Source organism: Dama dama, chromosome 2 (genome assembly GCF_033118175.1).
Source record: "Dama dama isolate Ldn47 chromosome 2, ASM3311817v1, whole genome shotgun sequence".
Lineage (NCBI taxonomy): Eukaryota > Metazoa > Chordata > Mammalia > Artiodactyla > Cervidae > Dama > Dama dama.
This window is the reverse complement of record NC_083682.1, coordinates 9,874,350-9,901,225: the sequence shown is the minus strand read 5'-3', so window position 1 is coordinate 9,901,225 and position 26,876 is coordinate 9,874,350. Positions and strand designations below refer to the sequence as shown.

The 26,876-nt window shown below is 49.5% G+C and overlaps 1 protein-coding gene across 3 annotated transcripts in view; it reads right to left on the bottom strand.

The window, feature by feature from the left end:
- Positions 1–26,876, bottom strand: part of AHNAK (AHNAK nucleoprotein) — a 95,284-nt gene that overhangs the window by 56,401 nt on the left and 12,007 nt on the right. Inside the window, exon 5 of one of the 3 annotated variants that reach the window (XM_061165893.1) lies at positions 8,677–26,838. The exons of the other annotated variants lie outside the window; for them this stretch is intronic. Coding sequence (XP_061021876.1) covers positions 9,532–26,838 — 17,307 coding nt within the window. The 3' untranslated portion in view covers positions 8,677–9,531. Of the gene's footprint in view, positions 1–8,676; positions 26,839–26,876 lie in introns of those variants that run through there. 3 annotated transcript variants of the gene reach the window in all.

Below are 26,876 nucleotides of genomic sequence, written 5' to 3'. Positions count from 1 at the left end.
AATAACCACCAAGAAGGACCCACCCCTCAGGGACCCAAAGTCCTCTTTTTAAATGTAAACATCCCTAAGTATTAACATACAGGGCCCTGGCTCCCCCAGCACTCAGGAGTTTCTCAGAGCACAAAGCTATGGATTGACTATGAGAAAAGCCTGTGTCCCCGCAATGCTTCGGGCTTAGGGACCCACCAGGGAGAGGGGGCTAGCTCCTGCGGCCACGCCCTCCCTGGGAGGTGTGAACCTGGCCTCCGGCAACTTCCCGAAGCCTCCCCCCACTTTCTTTCCCACCTTTTCCTTCCCCGCGGTGCCCCGCACCCAGCCTTCCTCATCCAATGCTGGGCTGGGGGCTCACAGCAGCCCAGAGGTGGCTAAAAAATCAGCCTGGCAAAGAGTCACGGGTACAGGATGAAGCCTGGCGATTGGCTGCTCCGCCGAAGGGGGCGTGGCGTCAGAGGCTCCCTAGAAACTGCCCTCCTCCCACCTCTCGGGTACCCCCTTCCCTCACTCCCTCTCACTTCTCCCGGAACGCGGCTCTCGGGGTGGTTCTCTCACTCCTCCGACGCTAGCGGCCTCATGATTACATTATGAGGAGCTTAGGGGCGTCATCTAGCTTCTGGTTGGAGTGGAAGAACCTGACATTGCAAGAGTGCTGTTTTATTTAGGTCGTAAATTCATTCGAGGCGCTAGGAGGGACTTAGAGAGATGGGGAGCAGGGCTAAAATCCCCTCAAAGCCCTTTGGTGACGTCCCTGCTCTCTGTAAAGCCTCTCTTCTTTCCTTCCCTCACCACGCCCTGTCACGTTCCCAGCTGCTCATTCCAAACCTCCCCATTTTCCGCTCCCCTCTTCCTGGGGCTTCGCTCCACCCCTACTGGCTTCTCCCTCCCTCCCCCCACCGCCCGCCACGCCGCCATATCCCGCTTTATCCTCTCCCGGGCTCGCTCTTCTATTTTCTTTATATACTTGCTTTTTGCTTCTTTCTTCCCTCGGACCCCCATAGTCTCCACAGTAAAGAGCCAGTGGTCCAAACTCAAGGAGGCTCCAGTTCCTTCCCATTCCCTTTGGATGGGGCGCCGGTGGTGGGTGGGTGGGACTGAGCAAGTCCTTGGCTCACTCCCATGACGGATGACAGATGACCGTTAGCAAGTTCTCAGGCTAGGATCCGAGAGGCCTCAACCTTGGAGCCCAGGAAGCCGGCAGGAGAAGGGATAAGGAAGACTGTCCACTTTAGGAGCCACTGTCCAGGTGGTGCAGTGGTAAAGAATCTGCCGGCCAATGCAGGATTGGGAAGATCCCCTGGAGTGGGAAATGGCAACCCACTCCAGTATTCTTGCCTGGAAAATCCCATGGACAAAGGAGCCTGGTGGGCTACAGTCCACAGGGTCCCAAAGAGTTGACCTCAACTGAGTACACACGCCCACATCCTGCCCAAAACTACTCTCTGGAGCCCCTCATGCTCTCAGCCCCCCCACCCCCAGAGACGTGCCCAATGGGCCTCAGCTGGCCTGCATCCCCACAGCTGGGGGCAGCCCTTCCACTGGAGAGGGTGGTGGAAGGGGCCTCCAGGCTGCCTGGACTGTGGTCAGGGACAGTGGGTGGGGCCAGTTACAATGCAAACGCTTTGATTGTGGACTCTCCCTTGTTTATTATCATCCAGAAGAGTGAATACTGTGAATACTCCAAAGGGGAAAAGACCTAGGGTAATACTGGGTGGGAGGGGTTGGCAGCTGCTGAGGAGGCTGAAGCCAGGCCAAGAGTTCACTTTTTTTGAAGCCTGGAGCCTCCTCTTACTCCCTAGATGAATAAGAGCCTTTTCTGGGCTGGACCAGAAACCAGCCAAGCTGCCCGAGTTCTCCAATTTCTGCCACTTACTAGCTGTGTTACCCTGAAAATAATTGCTTAATCTCTCTGAGCCTCAGTTTCCACATGAGGAAAACAATACCCATCTTAGAGGGATGTTGTAGAAATCAAAAGAGATAAAGCATATACAGTACATATACAATGCCTAACACAAAGTAAGTATTCCATAGAAATGGCTGACCTTTCCAGTATTTACTATATGCCAAGCACATTATGTGTCAACTTACATCATCTTCACAAGAAAGCTTTGAAAGAGATAACATATCATTGCCATTTTATAGATAAGAGAACTGCGGCACAGAGAGTTGCGATAATTTGCCCAAGATCACGCAGCTAGGAAGCAGCAGAACTGAGAGCTATCATTATCATCATTATTATTATTCCTCTGTTAGAATGTAGGTTCCTTGAGGAAAAGGGCTTTGCACACAATATTTAGGTGACTCAGAGGTAAAGAACCCCCCTGCAATGCAGGAGCTGCAGGAGACCAGGGTTCGGTCCCTGGGTCAGGAAGATCCCTTGGAAGAGGACATGCCAACCACTCTAGTATTCTTGCCTGGGGAATCCCATGGACAGAGGCGCCTGGTGGGCTGCAGTCCACGGGGTCACAAAGAATAGCCCTGAAGCGACTTAGCACACACATTTCAGTTCTGAAAAGGTCAAGACCCTACAAATTTTGAAAGACAGCTGTCATTTCCTAAAACCTCCTCAGAAACAAAATTAATTCCCAACTTCCTCAGAGAAGCAGCAATGGCATCACAGGAAAGGGGGAAAACATTTTATTTATTTATTTTTAAATCAGGAAGCCTAGATTGACCTAGAGAGAGTCACCTTTTCCAGCTGTAAGAGGTGAGACAGATTACTTCATTTCTCTGAACCTCACCTTTCTGTAGCCTTCTTGCTGGGGGCTAGGGGACTTTCCTGGTATCTCAGACAGTAAAAAAGAATCTGCCTGCAATGCAAGAGACCTGGGTTTGATCCCTGGGTTGGGAAGATCCCCTGGAAAAGGGTATGGCAACCTGCTCCAGTATTCTTGCCTGGAGAATCCACACGGACAGAGGAGCCTGGCGGGCTGCAGTCCATGGGGTCGCAAAGAGTCATGACTGAGCACAGGGAGAAGCCAGCATGAAATCTCAGGAGACAGGCACTTTGTGGGCCAGCAGGCCTGTCCCTAGAGAAGGTCTTTTCATCCTTAACTCTTTCTGATCCTTGGCCTCACTGCTGGCAAGTTTTTCCATGAAGGCCAGGCCTCAAGTTTGAGGCGGAAAACAACAGAGGGTTTTAAAGGGAACTGAAATCACCGTGCTCAGCAGAATGCTCCCCACACATGAGCTGCGGCCCATGCAGGGCAACGCCTCTGCTGGGATCAGTCAGTCCTGGGAATCAAATGCCTGACACCCGGCCATTCCAGAGGCTGGTAAACACTCTGGCATTCCCACCCCATGGCAAGCATTCATGCACCGAATTCTTTGTCCTTGGGAGGACGGACAGAGAGCTGCTCTGTGCTGCGGAGCCCGAAGCCAGAACTCCAGTTTCCAAACCCCAACCGGAGAGCCCGCCAAGGCCGAGGCGTGCAGGCCACCAGCTCTTTCAAGGGTGCTTGCAAAATAAACTTGCCCAAACTTGGACTTCTTTCCTGAAAACTTGAGTTTACTTGCTAATTCCAAAGGGGGAAAAAAGCATGGTACTGTTACAATGGAGAAATTAGGCAATCTCCTCCTTCATCAAGGGACCCGAGTCCTGAGGGTCCTGAACAGTGACCTTACTCCACTTCTGTGCACTCTCTGCCCCAGAAGGCAAAACCTGAACCAAAGCGTGAAGAAATCTCCTCAGACAAACCCACACTGGGGACTTTTCTGCAAAACAACTGGCCCCTTACACTTCGAAAATCAGTGTCCAAATGACAACAAAAAGAGGAGGAGAAATTTTTTCCCGATCGAAGAAACTAAAGAGACCATGGCAATTATATGTCACGTGGGATCACGGATGGTTGAGGCTTCAATGGGAAAATATTCATTGCTGGAAAGAAATTGTAATCATTGAGGCAACTGGCAAAATTTAAACATGGGCAATATGTCAGATAATAGTAGCAATACTGTTTCCTAAATTTGGCTCTGATACCATTATGTAAGAGAATGTCTGTACATGCTGAAGGGCTTAGGAGTCAAGGGTCATGGTGTTTGTAATTCACTTTCAAATGAGTCAGCAAATACAATGATAATTATAACATCTAAAGAGAGAGAGATTAAAACCAACAAGGTGAAACTGGGACATTAAGTGAAAGTTATATGGATATATTTGTGTGTGTGTGTGGCTGCACCATTGCATGTGGGATCTTTAGTTCCCCCAACCAGAAACTGAACCCATGCCCCCTGCAGTGGAAGCCTAGAATCTTAACCACTGGACGGCCAGGGAAGTCTCAGTTATGTGGATATTCACTGTGTCATTCTTGCAATTTCTGTATAGGTTTAAAGTGAATAAATCCATTAAAAAAAAAATCATTCACATGCTTAGCTGCACCTCTCACATCACAGCTGAAGCGTGATGCCACAGAGCTAAGATGGAACTCAAGAAATGAGACACATGTGCCAGCGACATGCAGAGTCTTGGGGGTGCAGTACTTGGCTTTGGGACACTGGGAACATAGCAGTATTTCAACAGAGCTGTTGCTCAAAACATTGGAGACAATTTATGTGGGGAAACTGGTTGCACTACATTATAATCATGCCTTGCTTTTGACCCCAAACAGCCCTATCCACGTAATTAACCAGCCTTGCTTCTGTAAAGATCAGAGACTCTTGGAACTGACAAGGGCCTTAGAGAATATATGCCTTATCCACGTTATAAATAAGGAAACTGAGGCTCAAAGCGGGGGGCCTTCATTTCTTCAGGGTCATGGAGAATCCCACTGACTCCCAGGTCCAGTGTTCTTTTCAGGATTCTGTCCTAGGAGCCCTGGAGTATCTTCCGGGCCCTTTGGCTATTTGCAGCCCTCAAGAGAGGAAGATCTGTACTTCTCCAAGGAAACTGGAATTTTTTAAAGGTACAAGTGATGTTGAGAGCAGTTCTTAAAGAGAGAGGACTAGGCGAGGGTGGGATGTTTCGAGAGAACAGCATCAAAACATGTGTATTATCTATGGTGAAACAGATCACCAGCCCAGGTTGGATGCATGGGCCTGGTGCACTGGGAAGACCCAGAGGGATCGGGTAGAGAGGGAGGTGGGAGGGGGGATCGGGATGGGGAATACATGTAAATCCATGGCTGATTCATGTCAATGTATGACAAAAACCACTACAATATTGCAAAGTAATTAGCCTCCAGCTAATAAAAATAAATGAAAAAAAAAAGTGAGATTACAACTAAAAAAAAGAGAGAGAGAGAGGACTAAAACATTCTTAACATCAAAATTTTCACACAAGTAAGTGCAGCGTCTCCCAAGTATAACTGTGTGTGCTTAAAACAAAAATGGTCATAGTATTTTATGATCATATCTTAGACATATCCCACATAATTGTGGCTATTCAAAGAAATCTCAATATATAAAAAGTCAAACTCGCCCAACAGAAAAATGAAGACGAAGACATCGTCCTGGTTGTTCTCTATCTGGCCCTCCACCCTCAAATTCTTTCTCTCTGCATCTCTGCTGCTCTGTGCCTCCAGGAGGCTGATCGCTCTACCTGTAACACCTGGGCTCATTTGCCCTCCAGCAAAAGCAACCAGCAGGGGGAAAACTCAGGGTGTTTCTTCCTGCTTCTCAAGGCAGGCAGTTCTGGCAGATGCTGTGGTCCTGCATGGCTGGATTCCAGGAACACCATCTCTTCCCAGGCCCCTTCAGGTCCAGGGGTAACACCAGCCTCCTGCTGCCCCTGGGGGTCTCACACCCCTTGTTGGCTTCTTGGTCCTGGCCCACTACTGCATAAAGAGCCCCCACTAAAGTCTCTGTGGCTGAACTATCTTGAACTACATTTCTGGGAGGGACCCTGACACATACAGAAGTGAGTTTGAGTGGCCGAAAAATATTTACTGCCTTTTGTGAGCACGGGATGCGTTTCAAAATAAGTGAACTTTCCAAGTGTCCCCTGAGCCACATCCGCAGTCAGTCACACTGCCCAAAGCCAGGCGCACTGACAGGCTGCAGGCCCTGGGCTGTGACTCAGCCCCGGAGCTCCAACCAAGGACCCTGAGGAGCGCAGGCCCGCCCCTTCCAGGTCTCCCGAGGCCACTCCTTGGCCTCGAATGCCAGCACTGGGACTGCAGAGTGTTAAAACCGCCTGGATCTGGGCCCCGCAGGACTTTGGGGAATACCTCAGGCCATCCCCATTAGGGACTGAGAGAGGGCAGGGGTAAATGGTGGGAAGGTGAGAACAGAGTGAAGGGGGAGCTCAGAGTGGTGAGGCAGGACAAGCCAAGAAAAGTCCGCTGGGATGGGCCCCCCGCATGCTTCTCCAGCCCTTGGCATCTCCTACATGCCCCCTCATCTGTGGTCATGGTCACTGCAGAGGGGACGGATCCCATCCTGGGGCCACCACTGCCTCCACCCTGGGCCTGATGTGGGAGGAGGGTGGCTGAGAAGTTTCTCACCTTTGATTGGCCCATTGCCATGTTCGTCACCCATCTGACCCACCACCCCGACTGTCCCAGCCAATGAGATCTCGCCCTGAAAGTCCAGGCCCCATCACCATCACCCATATCATCCCTGGTAGAAGCCTCACTTACAAGTGAGTATATTTCCAGTGTTCAGAGCAGACCAGTGTCCCACATCCATCACAGCATTAGGTCTGTGGAGGTCGGCAGAGGATTCTGAGACCAGGTGGGGCTGGGACAGCATCTAACCATGTAATGCTCGAAAACTACTTGTGGAATGAATGGACAATAAGGGCCACCCTAGCCTACATCACCCCTTCCTCAAGTGAAAAAAAAAAAATGTTTTTTTCTTTTTAATTGCTATATTATTGGACAGCCTGCTTAGTTCTGCCTGGGAGAGCTTTCCAGCATCCCAGTGAGCATCCCCCTGGCTGTGTACACAAGGGCACCCCACTGTCACCCACTTCACCTCCCTCCAAACATGAGGGCCACGTATCTCAGGCAGCATGCACATTCTGTCCCACCCCCACACCCGTGTCAGCTTGAGAATGGAGGAAGGACTGAGAATTGGGCTTTGAGCTGTGGTTGTAAGAAGCGCACTTGTGGGATGCCCAGACCCAGTGAGAAGACAAATGCATGTAGGTGGGTGTGCACGCTCTAACTTTTCAGTGTCTGCAAGGGCTCACACCTGCCTCTCTAGGACTCCATGCCCACCCTCATGCTCCCAATAAACAAACACAGCTGCGACACAAAAGCGACACACTTAAAGGCGGCGCCCCTGCATTGCAGACAACCCAAACACCTGAACAGACTCTGGTCCTGTGGATGCTATCCCTGTTCTAACAGGTGAGGAAACTCTTGCCCAGTTCACAAGAGCAGCTTTTAAAAAGCCATGGAGGGGAGGGATAAATTAGGAGTTTGAGATGGACAGATGTACACTGTTACGTATAAAATAGATCACCAATAAGAACCTGAGGAATAGTACTCAACATTTTGTAATAACCTATAAGGGAAAGAAATCTGAAGAATATATGTATATAACCGTATCACTTTGCTGTACGCTTAAAAGTAACACAACATTGTTAATTGGCAATACTTAAATTAAAAAAATAAAAAATTTAAAAGCCACAGGCAATCAAGTGCCTCCCTTATTACCTATCCTTTCCAAAACCTAGACTCACCCTGGAGCTCCAAAAAACTGCCCCCGCAAGGACACAGACTCTGCTGGCTGAGGTGTGAATGGGTGAAGCTGATCAAGGCCCGTTTGCAATCCAAGCAAGGGCAAGTGGAGTTCACTCTGGGCAGGAGACCCCACTGCTCTGCACAGAGACCCACAAACTGGCTCTGGAGAGGGTGGGAGGGGTGGGGGCTGGCATCTCCATTCTGAGGGTGACCAGAGAAGAACAGAGCTTCCTTCCGCTGGCAGAAAGATGGCAACTCTGAGACATGGCCAGAGGGCTAAGCTTGGTTAGATCATTTCGATCTAAGAAGGCACTGCCCTCTGCCCAGCAATGACAGACGTCAGGAACCAGTTTCTAGGAGGCTCCTCCACCCACCATGTATTGTCCACAGAACTAGAAATCAAAAGGGGCCTTTTGGATTTCCCTGGTGGTCCAGTGGTTAAGACTCCGTGCTCCCAATGTAGGGGGCACGGATCTGATCCCTGGTCAGGGGACTAAGATCCCACAATGCTGCATGGCGTAACCAAAAAGAAAAGGAGGGGGGGAACTTTTGTCAGAAGATTTTTTTCATAAAGTTACCCCTCACATGGCCTAGAAGGAATCATGAGGATATATGACATGAGATCAACACCCTTATTTCAAATGAGAGAACACTGTGGCCCAGGATGGCAGGTAATGAGGCCAGTCAGCAAACCTGCAGCCACATCAGGAACAGGGGGTGGGCCTGTGAGCCACAGCCAGATCCTTTTCTGTCCCTCTAACAAGGCTTTTTATCCATTCATGTCCAAATCACTTCTGTATGGTATATTCCTATCTGAGGATGCCAAATTGGCGGGCAGGTCCTGAGGTTGGGCTGCCAACGTGCCGAGCCTCTCTCAATTTCTCAGCGGTGGTGCAACCAGCCTCATTGTGAGAATCGAGAAGCAAAGAATCCCTCCCACTACCCACTAATGCAAACCAGCAACGCCACAAAGTAGACCCAGTCTGACCTGTCAGGACTGGGCCTGCGGCCTCCCCAGGCCTCATCCTCCCAACACAGAATGCAAAGGCACAGGATATCCGGGTTAATAAACAGCTTTATTTGCCCTTGACAGCATCAATTTTCTTACATTCTCAATTAATTTGCCATTAAAGTGCTGGAAATTTTCTTAATCACAATAACATTTGTTAAAGGAAATCAGAACTAATATCAGGAACGTGGCGATCACGAAGAAAACATTTCTCTTACAACACAGAGAATGGAAGGCCCTCGTGTGGAGTGAGTGGGTGGCCTGATTTACAAAGAGATTCTAATTCCCTCTCCCCCGTGAGCACCGAACAGGCTGGGACCGACCGCCACCCCTGGGGAAACAAAAAGCAATGATAACACAGTTCTAGAAACACCCACACGCACCGCCGGCCAGCTCCTCTCAGCCATCTTTGGGTGTTTGCTGTTTGAGTAGACCCAATTGTAGGAGAAATAAAGGTCTGGCCCCCCTCTACTGCCTTCTACCCCACCCCACCCTTACTAACAAAAGCCCCCAAAAGTCATTACAATGAAAAAAGTGGGTTTCCATGACCCCAACACTAACAATGTTCAGTAAAAATGAAGATAATAAACACAAAAGCTGGCTTAGTAAACAGGAGCTCTCAGCATTCAATGCAAAAAAAGAAAACAAAACAAAACAAAGAAACTGAAATCTGAAGGCAAATACTGCTGATTTTGCACGTGGGCTGGACGAAGAACTTGGAATCTATCTGTAAAGCTCCGGGAGGAGCCAAAAGGCAGCTGGCTTTTCAGCACTTGCCCCTGGCAGAGGCCAGATCTTTGCATCGTTGCTGAGGCTGTTGGCGTGTTTCTCTTTGGAGTTTATATACAAACACACCCAAGGCTGATGGAGTTCTATACAGATATGTACACACACAGAGGCCGGCTACTCTTTCTTTGTGGAAACTGTCAGCTCCACCTCGGGAAGCTGAACGCCAACCTTAGTCCCACTGTCATTGCTAGAAGACGACGACAGTCGGGACTTCTTAGAGGACGAGGACACTCCACTCCCCTGTAATTTGCCTGCCTCATCATCGCTCCCGGTCACCTCATAATGACCTTTGCTCTTTGACCCCAATCCACCAAAGGTACCAAATTTCAGCTTGCCGTGTTTCCCTTTGACTTTCCCGCCTTCCAGCGCCACCTCCCCGCCCTCAAACTCCAAAGTCCCTGTGGGGGTGGTAGGGGCAGAGTGCTCCCTTTCATCACTGAAGGAATTTGAGCGGTGGCTTGGCTTCTTGCTTTTGAATAAGGAGAATTTGCCTTTGGGTGAAGACGTGTCGACCTCAGCCTCGCCTTCCAGGGAACCCAAGCTGGCCTTGGAGCTCTTCAGGTCACCTTTGGACCCCGAAACGGACGCTTCTGGTGAGCCGGTGACGCCAGCTTTCCCTTTAGGTTTGGAGAAGGTGAACTTGGGCATCTTGATTTTGGACTTTTTAAGTTTTACGTCGGATTCTTCCCACTCGCCCTCTCCGGCACCAGACTGGACACTGGCCTCTGCTTTAGGGAAGTTAATATCCACTCCCACTTCTCTGCCCACCAGCTCCCTGCCAGAGAAGGTGAACTTGGGGATCTTCATCTTGGGGAATGTTACTTTTCCAGATCCGCTTTCCAAGTGACCTTGAGGCCCAGACACGCTCAGTCCAGGACCCTGAAGTCCAACCTGGCCTCCTTTGACGCCTCCTTCTACCTTTGGTCCTGAGAAATGAAGTCCTCCAGCAAACTTAGGTGCATCCAGGTTGAGAGCAGAGGAGACCTGGGGTCCTTTCCACTCCCCGCTGGAACCTTTGACACTCACGTGCCCTTCGCCCAGGCTGATATCTGGGGCACTGACACCTCCTGAAACATCCACGCCTCCTTTGATTTTCGGGCCCTTCAAGCTGACACCAAAATCTGACTCAGGAGATGCCACGTTCAATGAAGGCCCTTTCACGCCAATGTCAGGAGCAGCTCCACGGAAACCTATCCCTGAACCTTTCAGGTCACCTTTGATTTCAGGACCAGAAATCTGCCCGGTTGGGAGTTTCACGTTCATACCTGGCAGCACCACATCACATCCAGATGACTTGACTCCAGGCGTTTGGAGGTTTCCTTCCAAGCCTTGAACGCTGATGCCCGGAAGACCAACCATGGGGCCTTTCATCTCACCACTGGCCCCAAGGCTGCCTTTTATTTTTGGTCCTTCCAAGTTCAAGTCCACATCTGGCGCTGAGATTTGAGGGCCAGAGATCTGAGGCCCTTTCAGGTTCAGGCCTCCGAGGTTCACGTCCATGCCAGGCCCTTTGAGTTCTCCAGTCACCTGTGGCCCCTTGACATTGATGTCCACGTCAGACCCTGGAGCAGAGATGCCAAACTGGGGCAGCTTCATCTTGGGAAGTTTAATACCACCCTCAGGTGCCTCCAAGCTTAGATCAGGAGCACCTACTGATACCGAGGGGCACTTGATGTCACCAGAGACAGCCAGGTCGCCCTGCAGGCTTGGTCCTTTCAGGGTCACAACCGGCACACCAATGTCAAGTGCTGCTGTAGCATCGATTCCAGGCACCTTCACACCATCACCTTCTACCTTCACCTTTCCACCGACACCTCCGAGGTCAAGCCCGGGGGCATGCACCTTCATGCTGGGAACAGATACATCCAGATCTCCCTTCAAACTTGGTCCTTTCAAGTTCAGGTCGAGGTCAGGTCCAGAGATTTTTGGCGTAGAGAGGTTCACTGATGGCAAGTCTACTTTTGGCCCCTTGAGAGACACATCAGGCCCTTCAAGCTTGACATCTGCTGTGCTCAAGCCGCCTTCAAAAGAGGGCAGCTGGACCTCAGCTCCCCCACTATCCACTTTCACACCAGGAACGCCGATCTTGGGCATCGAAAACTTAGGGAACTTAATTTTTGATTCCGGACCTTGCAGATCTACATCTGGTCCTTCTAGCCCCACACTGGGGACATCACCCTTTATCTTTGGTCCTTTCAAGCTAACATTCACATCAGGGATGGATACTTGAGGGGCAGAAATGCCGAATGATGGTGCTTTGACTTTAGCATCTGGGCCTTCAATGTTGATGTCAGGTGCGTCCAGGTTTGCCTGCACCCTGGGGCCTTTCAAGTCGCCCTCTATCTTTGGCCCTGAGACATCGACACCTGGCGCCTTGATTTTGGGAGCCTTCAGCTTGATGTCAGGACCTTCCACATTAATCCCTGGTGAAGAAATATCCAGATCAGGCGCCTGGATTTCACCCCCCATTTTGGGGCTAGGGAGAGATGCCTCAGCTTTAAATTTAGATGATTTAATGTCAAATTCTACATCTGGGAAGTACATTTTCCCAAACATAGGTTTCTTGGTCTTGGGAGATTTCACATCAACTTTCAGGGAGGCATCCGGCCCCGCAACATTGACATCTATGTCAGGAGACTTGAGACTGGCATCAATTTCACCCCCAGGAGCATTCAAATCAAATCCTTGCTTCTTGGCCTTCATTTTAGGCCCACTCATGTGAATTTTCGGCATTTTAAACTTACTTTTCTTGCCCTTGCCACCAACACTAATTTCAGAAGCTTCAACGTTCAGTTCTGCCTCAGGAACTGTCACATCAAGTGTAGGTGACTTGAAGTCAGCTTTAGGGCTTTTTGCCCCAAACCCAAACTTGGGTTTCTTAAATTTGGGAATTTTTACATCTGGCCCTTCAATGTTAACATCTGGGCTCTCCACGTGTACATCTAAGCTTGGAGCTTCTAAATCAACTTTGGGTCCCTTGAGGTCCAGTTCACCACCTTCTAACTTGGGACCAGAAATTCCAATTTTGGGTGTCTTGAGATGCAAATCAATGTCAGGAGCAGTTACTTTAGGAGCAGATACATCTAGTGATGGCATCTTCAAACGTGGGCCACTAAGTTTGGCATCAGGGCCTTCAACATCCAGACCTGGACCTTTAAGGTCTACTTCTGGGCCTCTGAAAGTCCCTTCAATCTTAGGAACAGACACATCAAAATCACCCTTGCCTAAGGATCCTTTCAAATCCAGGTCAACATCAGGCATAGAGATCTTGGGAGTTTTGATGTTTATCTCTGGCATTTTGAACTTGGGGCCCTTCAGTTTTGCATCTGGACCTTCAATGTTCACATCTGGAACATCAATGTCCACCTTGGGTCCTGAGACATCTATGTCAGCTTTGGGCAGGTTCACATCCACTTCTGGGCCCTCTCCTTTGAAGCCAGGCATGCTGAACTTGGGCATTTTCACCTTGGGCATCTTTAGGTGCCAGTCAGGGCCATGAACATCCACATCTGGAACATCAATGTCCACTTTGGGGCCCTTGATGTCAACTTCAGGGCCCTTGAGGTCACCTTCCACCTTAGGCAGAGAAATGTCCACATCTCCCTTTACTTTGGGTCCTTTCAGATTTAAGTCAATGTCAGGCATGGAGATCTTGGGAGCTTTGATGTTCATCTCTGGCATCTTGAATTTGGGACCCTTCAGTTTTGCATCTGGACCTTCAATATTCACATCTGGAACATCAATGTCCACCTTGGGTCCGGAGACATCAATGTCAGCCTTGGGCAGATTCACGTCCACTTCTGGGCCCTCTCCTTTGAAGCCAGGCATGCTGAACTTGGGCATTTTCACTTTGGGCATCTTCAGGTGCCAGTCTGGGCCGTGAACGTCCACATCTGGGACATCAATGTCCACTTTCGGGCCTTTGATGTCAACTTCAGGGCCCTTGAGGTCACCTTCAACTTTGGGCAGAGAAAGGTCCACGTCACCCTTTACCTTGGGGCCCTTCAGATTCAGGTCAACTTCAGGCATGGAGATCTTGGGTGCCTTGAGGTGCAGGTCAGGCATTTTAAACTTGGGACCCTTCAGTTTTCCTTCTGGACCATGAATGTCGATGTCGGGAGTATCTATGTCCAGCGTAGGGCCTTTAACATCTACTTTTGGGCCTTTCAGATCTCCTTCCAATTTAGGGATGGAAGTATCCAAATCTCCTTTTATCTTAGGTCCTTTCAAGTTCAAATCAATGTCACTCATGGAGATTTGTGGGGTTTTGAAGTGGACATCAGGCATCTTAAATTTGGGTCCTTTGAGCTTCCCTTCAGGGCCTTCAATGTCCACCTCTGGCCCTTTCAGATCACCTTCTACCTTAGGCAGTGAAAGGTCCACATCACCCTTTACCTTTGGCCCTTTCAGATTTAAGTCAAAGTCAGGCATGGAGATCTTCGGGGCTTTAATGTTCATCTCTGGCATCTTAAATTTAGGCCCCTTCAGTTTTCCTTCTGGGCCTTCAATACTAATATCAGGAGTGTCAATATCCAGTTTGGGGCCTTTGATGTCCACCTCAGGGGCCTTGAGATCACCCTCAACTTTGGGCAGAGAGATATCAACATCACCCTTCATTTTGGGGCCCTTCAGGTTGAAGTCAAGGTCAGGCATGGAGATCTTGGGAGCTTTGATGTTCATCTCTGGCATTTTGAACTTGGGGCCCTTCAGTTTTGTATCTGGACCTTCAATGTTCACATCTGGAACATCAATGTCCACCTTGGGTCCTGAGACATCTATGTCAGCTTTGGGCAGGTTCACATCCACTTCTGGGCCCTCTCCTTTGAAGCCAGGCATGCTGAACTTGGGCATTTTCACCTTGGGCATCTTTAGGTGCCAGTCAGGGCCATGAACATCCACATCTGGAACATCAATGTCCACTTTGGGGCCCTTGATGTCAACTTCAGGGCCCTTGAGGTCACCTTCCACCTTAGGCAGAGAAATGTCCACATCTCCCTTTACTTTGGGTCCTTTCAGATTTAAGTCAATGTCAGGCATGGAGATCTTGGGAGCTTTGATGTTCATCTCTGGCATCTTGAATTTGGGACCCTTCAGTTTTGCATCTGGACCTTCAATATTCACATCTGGAACATCAATGTCCACCTTGGGTCCGGAGACATCAATGTCAGCCTTGGGCAGATTCACGTCCACTTCTGGGCCCTCTCCTTTGAAGCCAGGCATGCTGAACTTGGGCATTTTCACTTTGGGCATCTTCAGGTGCCAGTCTGGGCCGTGAACGTCCACATCTGGGACATCAATGTCCACTTTCGGGCCTTTGATGTCAACTTCAGGGCCCTTGAGGTCACCTTCAACTTTGGGCAGAGAAAGGTCCACGTCACCCTTTACCTTGGGGCCCTTCAGATTCAGGTCAACTTCAGGCATGGAGATCTTGGGTGCCTTGAGGTGCAGGTCAGGCATTTTAAACTTGGGACCCTTCAGTTTTCCTTCTGGACCATGAATGTCGATGTCGGGAGTGTCTATGTCCACCTTGGGACCCGATACGTCAATGTCAGCTTTAGGCAGGTTGACATCCACTTCTGGGCCCTCCCCTTTGAAGCCAGGCATGCTAATCTTGGGTATTTTTATCTTGGGCATCTTCAGGTGCCAGTCTGGGCCATGAACATCCACATCTGGAGCATCAATGTCCACCTTGGGGCCTTTGATGTCAACTTCAGGGGCCTTTAGGTCACCTTCCACCTTAGGCAGGGAAATATCCACATCTCCTTTCACCTTAGGGCCTTTCAGGTGTAAATCGAAGTCAGGCATGGAGATCTTGGGGGCTTTGATGTTCATCTCTGGCATCTTGAATTTAGGACCTTTCAACTTTCCATCTGGTCCTTCAAGGTTAACATCAGGGCCTTCGATGTCCACTTTGGGTGCTGACACATCAATGTCAGCCTTGGGCAGGTTCACATCCACTTCTGGGCCCTCTCCTTTGAAGCCAGGCATGCTGATCTTGGGCATTTTTATCTTGGGCATCTTCAGGTGCCAGTCTGGGCCTTGAACGTCCACATCTGGAGCATCAATGTCCACTTTGGGGCCTTTGATGTCAACTTCAGGGCCCTTGAGGTCACCTTCCACCTTAGGCAGAGAAATATCCAGATCCCCCTTCACTTTGGGTCCTTTCAGGTTTAAGTCAATATCAGGCATGGAGATCTTGGGAGCCTTTAAGTGCATCTCTGGCATCTTGAATTTGGGTCCCTTCAATTTCCCCTCTGAACCTTCAATGTTAATATCAGGAGTTTCAATATCTACTTTTGGGCCCTTGATGTCCACCTCAGGACCCTTGAGGTCACCTTCTACTTTTGGCAAAGATACATCCACATCACCCTTCAGTTTGGGGCCCTTCAGATTAAAGTCAATGTCAGGCATGGAGATCTTGGGAGCTTTGATGTTCATCTCTGGCATCTTGAATTTGGGACCCTTCAGTTTTGCATCTGGACCTTCAATATTCACATCTGGAACATCAGTGTCCACCTTGGGTACTGAGACATCTATGTCGGCCTTGGGCAGGTTCACGTCCACTTCTGGGCCCTCTCCTTTGAAGCCAGGCATGCTGAACTTGGGCATTTTCACTTTGGGCATCTTCAGGTGCCAGTCTGGGCCATGAACGTCCACATCTGGGACATCAATGTCCACTTTCGGGCCTTTGATGTCAACTTCAGGGCCCTTGAGGTCACCTTCAACTTTGGGCAGAGAAACATCCACATCACCTTTCACCGTGGGGCCCTTCAAGTTTAAATCAACATCAGGCATGGAGATCTTGGGAGCTTTGATATTTATGTCAGGCATCTTGAATTTGGGGCCTTTTAAGCCTCCATCTAGACCTTCCACATTGACTTCTGGGCCCTCAATGTCCATTTTGGGACCCTCTATGTTGATATCTCCTTTTGGCAGATCCACAGACATATCTGGTCCTTCTGCTTTTAACCCAGGCACACTGAACTTGGGCATTTTCATCTTGGGCATTTTCAAATTCCAGTCTGGACCATGAACATCCACATCAGGTGCATCCAGGTGAATTTCTGGTGCCTTAATATCCACTTTGGGTCCTTTAAGATCACCTTCTAAATTAGGACCTGCAACATCTAAGTCTCCTTTGACTTTAGGACCTTTCAGATTTAACTCCACATCAGGCATAGACACTTTAGGAGATGAAATACTTAGGAAAGGCATTTTGAACTTGGGTCCTTTCACTTTTCCTTGGACCTCAACATCAGGAGCATTAATGTCAACTTTTGGACCTGTTACATCAAGATCTGGCTTTTTGACCTTGACATCTACCTCAGGTGTCTGAACTTTGGAGCCCGAAAAATTAAATTTGGGAAGCTTAAAACGTGATTTCTTTGACTTGCCTTCAATATTGAGCTTAGGACCAGAAATGTCTACTTCTGGGCCCTTTACATCCAACTTGGGAGCTTTAATGTCACCTTCCAATTTGGGCCCAGAAACATCAACATCTCCCTTAAGTTTTGAGCCCTTCAAATTCAGGTCAATTTCTGGCATGGAGATCTTGGGCATGTTTACATGCATGTCAGGCATCTTCAGCTTTGGACCTTTTAATTTGCCTTCTGGGCCATGAATGTCAATATCAGGTGCATCTACATCTATCTTCGGCCCTTTGATGTCAAGAGAAGGCCCTTTCAAATCACCTTCTACATTTGGAAGTGCAACATCCACCTCTCCTTTCACTTTAGGGCCTTTAAGATTAAGGTCCAGATCTGGCATGGAGATCTTAGGAGCTTTGATATTCATTTCTGGCATCTTGAACTTGGGTCCCTTCAGTTTCGCATCTGGACCTTCAATGTTCACATCTGGAACATCAATGTCCACCTTGGGCCCGGAGACATCTATATCAGCCTTGGGCAGGTTCACATCCACTTCTGGGCCCTCTCCTTTAAAGCCAGGCATGCTCATCTTGGGCATTTTTATCTTGGGCATCTTCAGGTGCCAGTCAGGGCCATGAACATCCACATCTGGGACATCAATGTCCACCTTGGGGCCTTTAATATCCACTTCAGGAACTTTAATCTCACCTTCCACTTTTGGTAAAGACACATCCACATCTCCCTTCACTTTGGGGCCCTTCAGGTTAAGATCAATGTCAGGCATGGAAATCTTGGGAGCTTTGATGTTCATCTCTGGCATCTTGAACTTAGGACCCTTGAGCTTCCCTTCAGGACCTTCAAGACTCACATCTGGGGCTTCAATGTCCACCTTGGGTCCTGAGATGTCAATGTCAGCTTTAGGAAGGTTCACATCCACTTCTGGACCCTCTCCTTTGAAGCCAGGCATGCTGAACTTGGGCATTTTCATCTTGGGCATCTTCAGGTGCCAGTCTGGGCCGTGAACATCCACATCTGGGACAGCAACATCCACTTTGGGGCCTTTGATGTCAACTTCAGGGGCCTTTAGGTCACCTTCCACCTTAGGCAGAGAAACATCCACATCTCCTTTCACCTTGGGACCTTTCAGGTGTAAATCAAAGTCAGGCATGGAGATCTTGGGGGCTTTGATGTTCATCTCTGGCATCTTGAACTTAGGACCTTTCAACTTTCCTTCTGGTCCTTCAAGGTTAACATCAGGGCCTTCAGTGTCCACCTTGGGTGCTGACACATCAATGTCAGCCTTGGGAAGGTTCACATCCACTTCTGGGCCCTCTCCTTTGAAGCCAGGCATGCTGAACTTAGGCATTTTCATCTTGGGCATCTTCAGGTGCCAGTCAGGGCCTTGAACATCCACATCTGGGACATCAATGTCTACTTTGGGGCCTTTCAGGTCAATTTCAGGTCCTTTAAAATCTCCCTCTACCTTGGGGCATGTGGCGTCCACATCTCCTTTTATCTTTGGACTGGTCAGATTAAGATCAATATCTGGCATGGATATCTTTGGAGTTTTAAAATGCATTTCAGGCATTTTAAACTTTGGGCTTTTCCACTTTCCTTCTGGTCCTTCAAGGTGAACATCAGGGCCTTCAATGTCCACTTTGGGTCCCGAGACATCAATGTCGGCCTTGGGCAAGTTGATATCCACTTCCGGGCCCTCTCCTTTGAAGCCAGGCATGCTGAACTTGGGCATTTTCATCTTGGGCATCTTCAGGTGCCAGTCTGGGCCATGAACGTCCACATCTGGGACATCAATGTCCACCTTGGGGCCTTTGATGTCAACATCAGGAGCCTTTAGGTCACCTTCTACTTTAGGCAGAGAAACATCCACATCTCCTTTCACCTTAGGGCCTTTCAGGTGTAAATCAAAGTCAGGCATGGAGATCTTGGGGGCTTTGATGTTCATCTCTGGCATCTTGAACTTAGGACCTTTCAACTTTCCTTCTGGTCCTTCAAGGTTAACATCAGGGCCTTCAATGTCCACCTTGGGTGCTGACACATCAATGTCAGCCTTGGGAAGGTTCACATCCACTTCTGGGCCCTCTCCTTTGAAGCCAGGCATGCTGAACTTAGGCATTTTCATCTTGGGCATCTTCAGGTGCCAGTCAGGGCCTTGAACATCCACATCTGGGACATCAATGTCCACTTTGGGGCCTTTGATGTCAACTTCAGGGGCCTTTAGGTCACCTTCTACTTTAGGCAGAGAAACATCCACATCTCCTTTCACCTTAGGGCCTTTCAGGTGTAAATCAAATTCAGGCATGGAGATCTTGGGGGCTTTGATGTTCATCTCTGGCATCTTGAACTTAGGACCTTTCAACTTTCCTTCTGGTCCTTCAAGGTTAACATCAGGGCCTTCAATGTCCATCTTGGGTCCAGAGATGTCAATGTCAGCCTTGGGCAAGTTCACATCCACCTCAGGGCCCTCTCCTTTGAAGCCAGGCATGCTGAACTTGGGCATTTTCATCTTGGGCATCTTCAGGTGCCAGTCAGGGCCTTGAACATCCACATCTGGGACATCAACGTCCACTTTGGGGCCTTTGATGTCCACATCTGGCACTTTCATTTCACCTTCTATCTTGGGCACAGACACATCCACATCCCCTTTGACTTTGGGGCCTTTCAAGTTTAAGTCCACATCAGGCATGGAGATCTTGGGGGCCTTGAAGTGCATCTCGGGCATCTTGAACTTAGGACCCTTGAGCTTTCCTTCTGGCCCCTCAAGACTCACATCTGGGGCTTCAATGTCCACCTTTGGTCCAGAGACATCAATATCAGCCTTAGGCAGGTTCACGTCCACATCTGGGCCCTGGCCTTTGAAACCTGGCATGCTGAACTTGGGCATTTTCATCTTGGGCATCTTCAGGTGCCAGTCAGGGCCTTGAACATCCACATCTGGGACATCAACGTCCACTTTGGGGCCTTTGATGTCCACATCTGGCACTTTCATTTCACCTTCTATCTTGGGCACAGACACATCCACATCCCCTTTGACTTTGGGGCCTTTCAAGTTTAAGTCCACATCAGGCATGGAGATCTTGGGGGCCTTGAAGTGCATCTCAGGCATCTTGAACTTAGGACCCTTGAGCTTTCCTTCTGGCCCCTCAAGACTCACATCTGGGGCTTCAATGTCCACCTTGGGTCCTGAAATGTCAATATCAGCTTTAGGCAGATTCACATCCACCTCAGGGCCCTCTCCTTTGAAGCCAGGCATGCTGAACTTGGGCATTTTCATCTTGGGCATCTTCAGGTGCCAGTCAGGGCCTTGAACATCCACATCTGGGACATCAACGTCCACTTTGGGGCCTTTGATGTCCACATCTGGCACTTTCATTTCACCTTCTATCTTGGGCACAGACACATCCACATCCCCTTTGACTTTAGGGCCTTTCAAGTTTAAGTCCACATCAGGCATGGAGATCTTGGGGGCTTTGAAGTGCATCTCAGGCATCTTGAACTTAGGACCCTTGAGCTTTCCTTCTGGCCCCTCAAGACTCACATCTGGAGCTTCAATGTCCACCTTTGGCCCAGAGACATCAATGTCAGCCTTGGGCAGGTTCACGTCCACTTCTGGGCCCTGGCCTTTGAAGCCTGGCATGCTGAACTTGGGCATTTTCATCTTGGGCATCTTCAGGTGCCAGTCTGGGCCCTGGACATCCACATCTGGAACATCGATGTCCACTTTGGGGCCTTTGATGTCCACATCTGGCACTTTCATTTCACCTTCTATCTTGGGCACAGACACATCCACATCCCCTTTGACTTTGGGGCCTTTCAAATTTAAGTCCACATCAGGCATGGAGATCTTGGGGGCTTTGAAATGCATCTCAGGCATTTTAAACTTAGGGCCTTTCAACTTTGCATCAGGACACTCCAGGTCAACATCAGGCACCTCCACATCCACACTGGGGCCTTTCAAATCTCCCTCCAATTTTGGCACAGATACATCCACATCCCCTTTGACTTTGGGGCCTTTCAAGTGTAAGTCCACATCAGGCATGGAGATCTTGGGGGCCTTGAAGTGCATCTCAGGCATCTTAAACTTAGGGCCTTTCAACTTTGCTTCAGGACACTCCAGATCAACATCAGGCACTTCCACATCCACACTGGGACCTTTGATGTCAACTTGTGGACCTTTGAGATCACCTTCTAGTTCTGGCACAGAAACATCCATCTCTCCTTTCAGTTTGGGTCCCTTCAAATTCAAGTCCACATCTGGCATGGAGATCTTGGGAGCTTTGATATTCAACTTAGGCATCTTAAATTTAGAGCCTTTCAATTTTCCTTCTGGCCCCTCAAGACTCACATCTGGGGCTTCAATGTCCACCTTGGGTCCTGAAATGTCAATATCAGCTTTAGGCAGATTCACATCCACCTCAGGGCCCTCTCCTTTGAAGCCAGGCATGCTGAACTTGGGCATTTTCACCTTGGGCATCTTCAGGTGCCAGTCAGGGCCTTGAACATCCACATCTGGGACATCAACGTCCACTTTGGGGCCTTTGATGTCCACATCTGGCACTTTCATTTCACCTTCTATCTTGGGCACAGACACATCCACATCCCCTTTGACTTTGGGGCCTTTCAAGTTTAAGTCTACATCAGGCATGGAGATCTTGGGGGCCTTGAAGTGCATCTCAGGCATTTTAAACTTGGGCCCCTTAAGCTTTCCTTCTGGACATTCAATATCTATATCACCAACATCCACGTCCATTTTCGGGGCTTTCACATCAATTCCAGGACCTTTCAAGTCTCCTTCCACTTTAGGAAGAGAAACATCTACGTCAGATTTAAGTTTAGGGGATTTCAGATTAAGTCCAACATCAGGCATAGAGATTTTGTGCGTCTGTATGTGCATGCTTGGCATCTTGAATTTGGGACCCTTTAGTTTCCCCTCCGGACCTTCAATATTTACATCTGGGGCATCAATGTCCACCTTGGGTCCTGAGATGTCAATGTCAGCCTTGGGCAAGTTCACATCCACTTCCGGGCCCTCTCCTTTGAAGCCGGGCATGCTGAACTTGGGCATTTTCACCTTTGGCATCTTCAGGTGCCAGTCTGGACCCTGAACTCCTGCATCTGGTGCATTAATGTCCACTTTTGGACCTTTGATGTCAACATCAGGGGCTTTAATCTCTCCTTCTACTTTTGGAACTGTAACGTCATAATCTCCTTTCACTTTAGGGCCTTTCAAATGCAAACTAACATCTGGCATGGATATCTTCTGAGGCTTTATATTCATTTCTGGCAATTTAAATTTAGGACCTTTTACTTTTGCATTGGGACCTTCAATGTTCACATCTGGAACTTCAACATCCACCTTCGGTCCTGAGACATCTATGTCACCCTTAGGCAGATTCACATCCACTTCTGGGCCCTCTCCTTTGAAGCCAGGCATGCTGAACTTAGGCATTTTCATCTTGGGCATCTTCAGGTGCCAGTCAGGGCCTTGAACATCCACATCTGGGACATCAACGTCCACTTTGGGGCCTTTGATGTCCACATCTGGCCCTTTCAGATCCCCTTCAACTTTGGGCAGAGAAACATCCACATCCCCTTTCACCTTGGGGCCCTTGAGGTTTAAATCAATGTCAGGCATGGAGATCTTTGGAGTTTTGAAGTGCATCTCAGGCATCTTAAACTTAGGACCCTTGAGCTTTCCTTCTGGCCCCTCAAGACTCACTTCTGGGGCTTCAATGTCCACCTTTGGTCCAGAGATGTCAATGTCAGCCTTGGGCAAGTTCACATCCACCTCAGGGCCCTCTCCTTTGAAGCCAGGCATGCTGAACTTGGGCATTTTCATCTTGGGCATCTTCAGGTGCCAGTCAGGGCCTTGAACATCCACATCTGGGACATCAACGTCCACTTTGGGGCCTTTGATGTCCACATCTGGCACTTTCATTTCACCTTCTATCTTGGGCACAGACACATCCACATCCCCTTTGACTTTGGGGCCTTTCAAGTTTAAGTCCACATCAGGCATGGAGATCTTGGGGGCCTTGAAGTGCATCTCGGGCATCTTGAACTTAGGACCCTTGAGCTTTCCTTCTGGCCCCTCAAGACTCACATCTGGGGCTTCAATGTCCACCTTGGGTCCTGAAATGTCAATATCAGCTTTAGGCAGATTCACATCCACCTCAGGGCCCTCTCCTTTGAAGCCAGGCATGCTGAACTTGGGCATTTTCATCTTGGGCATCTTCAGGTGCCAGTCAGGGCCTTGAACATCCACATCTGGGACATCAACGTCCACTTTGGGGCCTTTGATGTCCACATCTGGCACTTTCATTTCACCTTCTATCTTGGGCATAGACACATCCACATCCCCTTTGACTTTGGGGCCTTTCAAGTTTAAGTCCACATCAGGCATGGAGATCTTGGGGGCCTTGAAGTGCATCTCAGGCATCTTGAACTTAGGACCCTTGAGCTTTCCTTCTGGCCCCTCAAGACTCACATCTGGGGCTTCAATGTCCACCTTGGGTCCTGAAATGTCAATATCAGCTTTAGGCAGATTCACATCCACCTCAGGGCCCTCTCCTTTGAAGCCAGGCATGCTGAACTTGGGCATTTTCATCTTGGGCATCTTCAGGTGCCAGTCAGGGCCTTGAACATCCACATCTGGGACATCAACGTCCACTTTGGGGCCTTTGATGTCCACATCTGGCACTTTCATTTCACCTTCTATCTTGGGCACAGACACATCCACATCCCCTTTGACTTTGGGGCCTTTCAAGTTTAAGTCCACATCAGGCATCGAGATCTTGGGGGCTTTGAAGTGCATCTCAGGCATCTTGAACTTAGGACCCTTGAGTTCTCCTTCAGGCCCCTCAAGGCTCACATCTGGGGCTTCAATGTCCACCTTTGGCCCAGAGACATCAATATCAGCCTTGGGCAGGTTCACGTCCACATCTGGGCCCTGGCCTTTGAAGCTGGGCATGCTGAATTTAGGCATTTTCATCTTGGGCATCTTCAGACTCCAGTCTGCACCCTGAACTTCCACATCTGGTGCTTTAACATCTAATTTGGGGCCTTTGATGTCCACCTCTGGAGCTTTCATCTCACTTTCTATTTTTGGTGCAGACACATCGAGACTGCCTTTCATTTTGGGTCCTTTAAGATCCATGTCAACATCTGGCAGGGTCATCTTAGGAGCTCTGAAGTGCATCTCAGGCATCTTAAACTTGGGGCCTTTCAACTTTCCTTCTGGCCCTTCAAGGCTCAGATCTGGAGCACTAATATCTACCTTTGGTGCAGAAATGTCGAGATCCGCCTTGGGCAGATTAACATCCAATTCTGGGCCCTCTCCTTTAAGGCTGGGCATGGTGAATTTGGGCATCTTCATCTTTGGCATCTTCAGGTTCCAGTCAGGACCGTGAACTTCAACATCTGGTGCACTGAGGTCTACTTTGGGTCCCTTCACGTCCCCTTCCAGCTTTGGCACTGTAACATCATATTCTCCCTTCACCTTGGGACCTTTCATATGCAAATCTACATCAGGCATGGAGATCTTGGGGGCCTTGATGTTCATCTCTGGCATCTTAAACTTGGGACCCTTTAGCTTTCCTTCAGGTCCTTCAATATTCACATCTGGACCTTCAACATCCACCTTGGGTCCAGCAATGTCAATGTCAGTCTTAGGCAGGTTCACATCCACTTCTGGGCCCTCTCCTTTGAAGCCAGGCATGCTGAACTTGGGCATTTTCACCTTGGGCATCTTCAGGTGCCAGTCTGGGCCATGAACATCCACATCTGGAGCATCAATGTCCACTTTGGCACTCTTAAGTTCAACATCAGGAACTTTAATCTCACCTTCAACCTTTGGCACTGTGACATCATATTCTCCTTTTACACTAGGGCCTTTCAAGTGTAAGTCCACATCTGGTATGGAAATCTTTGGTGCTTTGATATTCATCTCAGGCATCTTAAACTTGGGTCCTTTCAATTTCCCCTCTGGTCCCTCAATACTCACATCTGGAGCACTGACATCTACCTTGGGCCCAGAAATGTCCACATCAGGCTTAGGCAGGTTTACATTGACTTCAGGGCCCTCTGCTTTGAACCCTGGAACAGTGAACTTGGGCATTTTCATCTTGGGCATCTTCAGGTGCCAGTCTGGGCCCTGGATATCCACATCTGGGACATCGATGTCCACTTTGGGGCCTTTCAGCTCTCCTTCAAGTTTTGGCACTGTTACATCATACTCTCCTTTTACTTTTGGGCCTTTCACATGCAAATCCACATCAGGCATGGACAGCTTTGGTGTCTTGACACTCACTTCAGGCAGCTGAACATCAGGGCCTTTAAGGTTGCCTGCCAGGCCCCCGATATTGACATTTGGGGCATCCACATTGACCTTGGGCCCTGAAATACTGACATCACCTTTGGGGAGACTCACATCTACATCTGGCCCTTCCCCTTTGACTCCTGGAGTGCTGAACTTGGGCATTTTCATCTTGGGCATTTTCAGATTCCAGTCCGGACCATGAAATTCCACATCTGGGGCACTCACATCCACTTTGGGGCCTCTGACATCAACTTCAGGGACATTGACTTTCCCCTCTACTTTTGGAAGCGTAACATCAACACCCCCTTTCACTTTTGGTGCAGCCACATTCAGGTCTACGTCTGCCATAGAGATCTTGCAGGTTCCTGCTTTCCCAGAAGGACCACTGAGTTTGGGGCCAGTAATGGTTCCCTCTAGGTTGGGTGTCTCTATGTCCACTTTGGCACCTTTAACTGCCACTTCAGGGCCTTTAACATCACCTTGCACTCCAGGAGCAGAAACCTTAATGTCTCCTTTCAGTTTCGAGGATCCAAGGCTCAGATCCACATCCTGCATGGAGATTTTAGGTTTCTGAATAATCATTTCAGGAGCCTTGATTTTAGGACCCTTCAACTTCCCTTCCAGACCCCCAGAAGCAACCTCAGGCAGGTCGACATTCCCAGAGACCCCAGGAAGCATCACTTCACCTGTGGGCAGTGTCACATCAATGCCAGGCCTGTCTCCCTTAGAACCTGATACAGAGAACTGGGGGGCCTTCACCTTGGGCACATTCACTTTACCCCCAGGCCCATGAATGTCAATGTCAGGAGCTTGAACTTCTACCCTGGAGCCAGAGATGCTGCCCTCAATTTGGGGCACAGAGATGCCCACCCCTAAACTCCCCTGTGGCTTGGCACCTTTCAGGCCTAGGCCACCCTCAAGGGATGGCCCAGTGATCTGGGGGCCCTTCAACTTCCCCTCGAGCCCCTCAGTATTGGCAGAGGGAGCACTAACTTCGAGCTGAGGGGTCTGGATGCTTCCACCAATAGTCAAGCCTGGTTTGCCACCTTTGTGCCCCACAGAGAGTTCAGGGGGGGAAACGCTCAACCCTGCCTCGGGGGCCTGGCCCTCAGGCCCTATTGAGACACCAAATTTTGGCACCTTCATGGTGGGAAATTTAATTTTCCCGTCAAGAGATGGGCCCTGCCCCTCTACTGCCCCGCCCCCAAGAGAGGACAAAACATCCACCCCTGGGACCTGGATCCCTCCTTTGCTACCCAAGTCCAAGCCCTTTGCATTGACACTGACACCCGGGCTTCCCACCTTTACCCCAGGCACGGTGACCTGGACCTTCGAGTGGCCAGCCCCTGGCAACTCTGGGCCCGCAGCGGAAATGGACCCTGCTCGGATGTCCACGGTGGAGCCTGTGGTGGGAGACCCAGCCCCTGAGCCCGAGGGCAGTCTGATCACTGTCTTCCCAGGCTGGGTCTCCACATCCACAGTGGAGATTTCGGTCAATTCGTGCCGTGGGATCTTGATCTTGAACTCTGGGCTGCTGATGTCAATGTCCTTGGCGCCTTCACGGCTTGTCACATCCACAGTGTAGGCCGTGACCCTCCTGGTCACGGTGATGGTACGGCTCTGGGTCTCCCCAGCGTCCCCTTCCACTCCATCCTCTGACTTCAGCCGAGGCTTGATCTTTGTGGTGTAGATGCGCTGGTACTCCTGGTCATCCCCGCTCTGCAGAAACACATGCCCCGTACAGGTTGCAGCAGAGT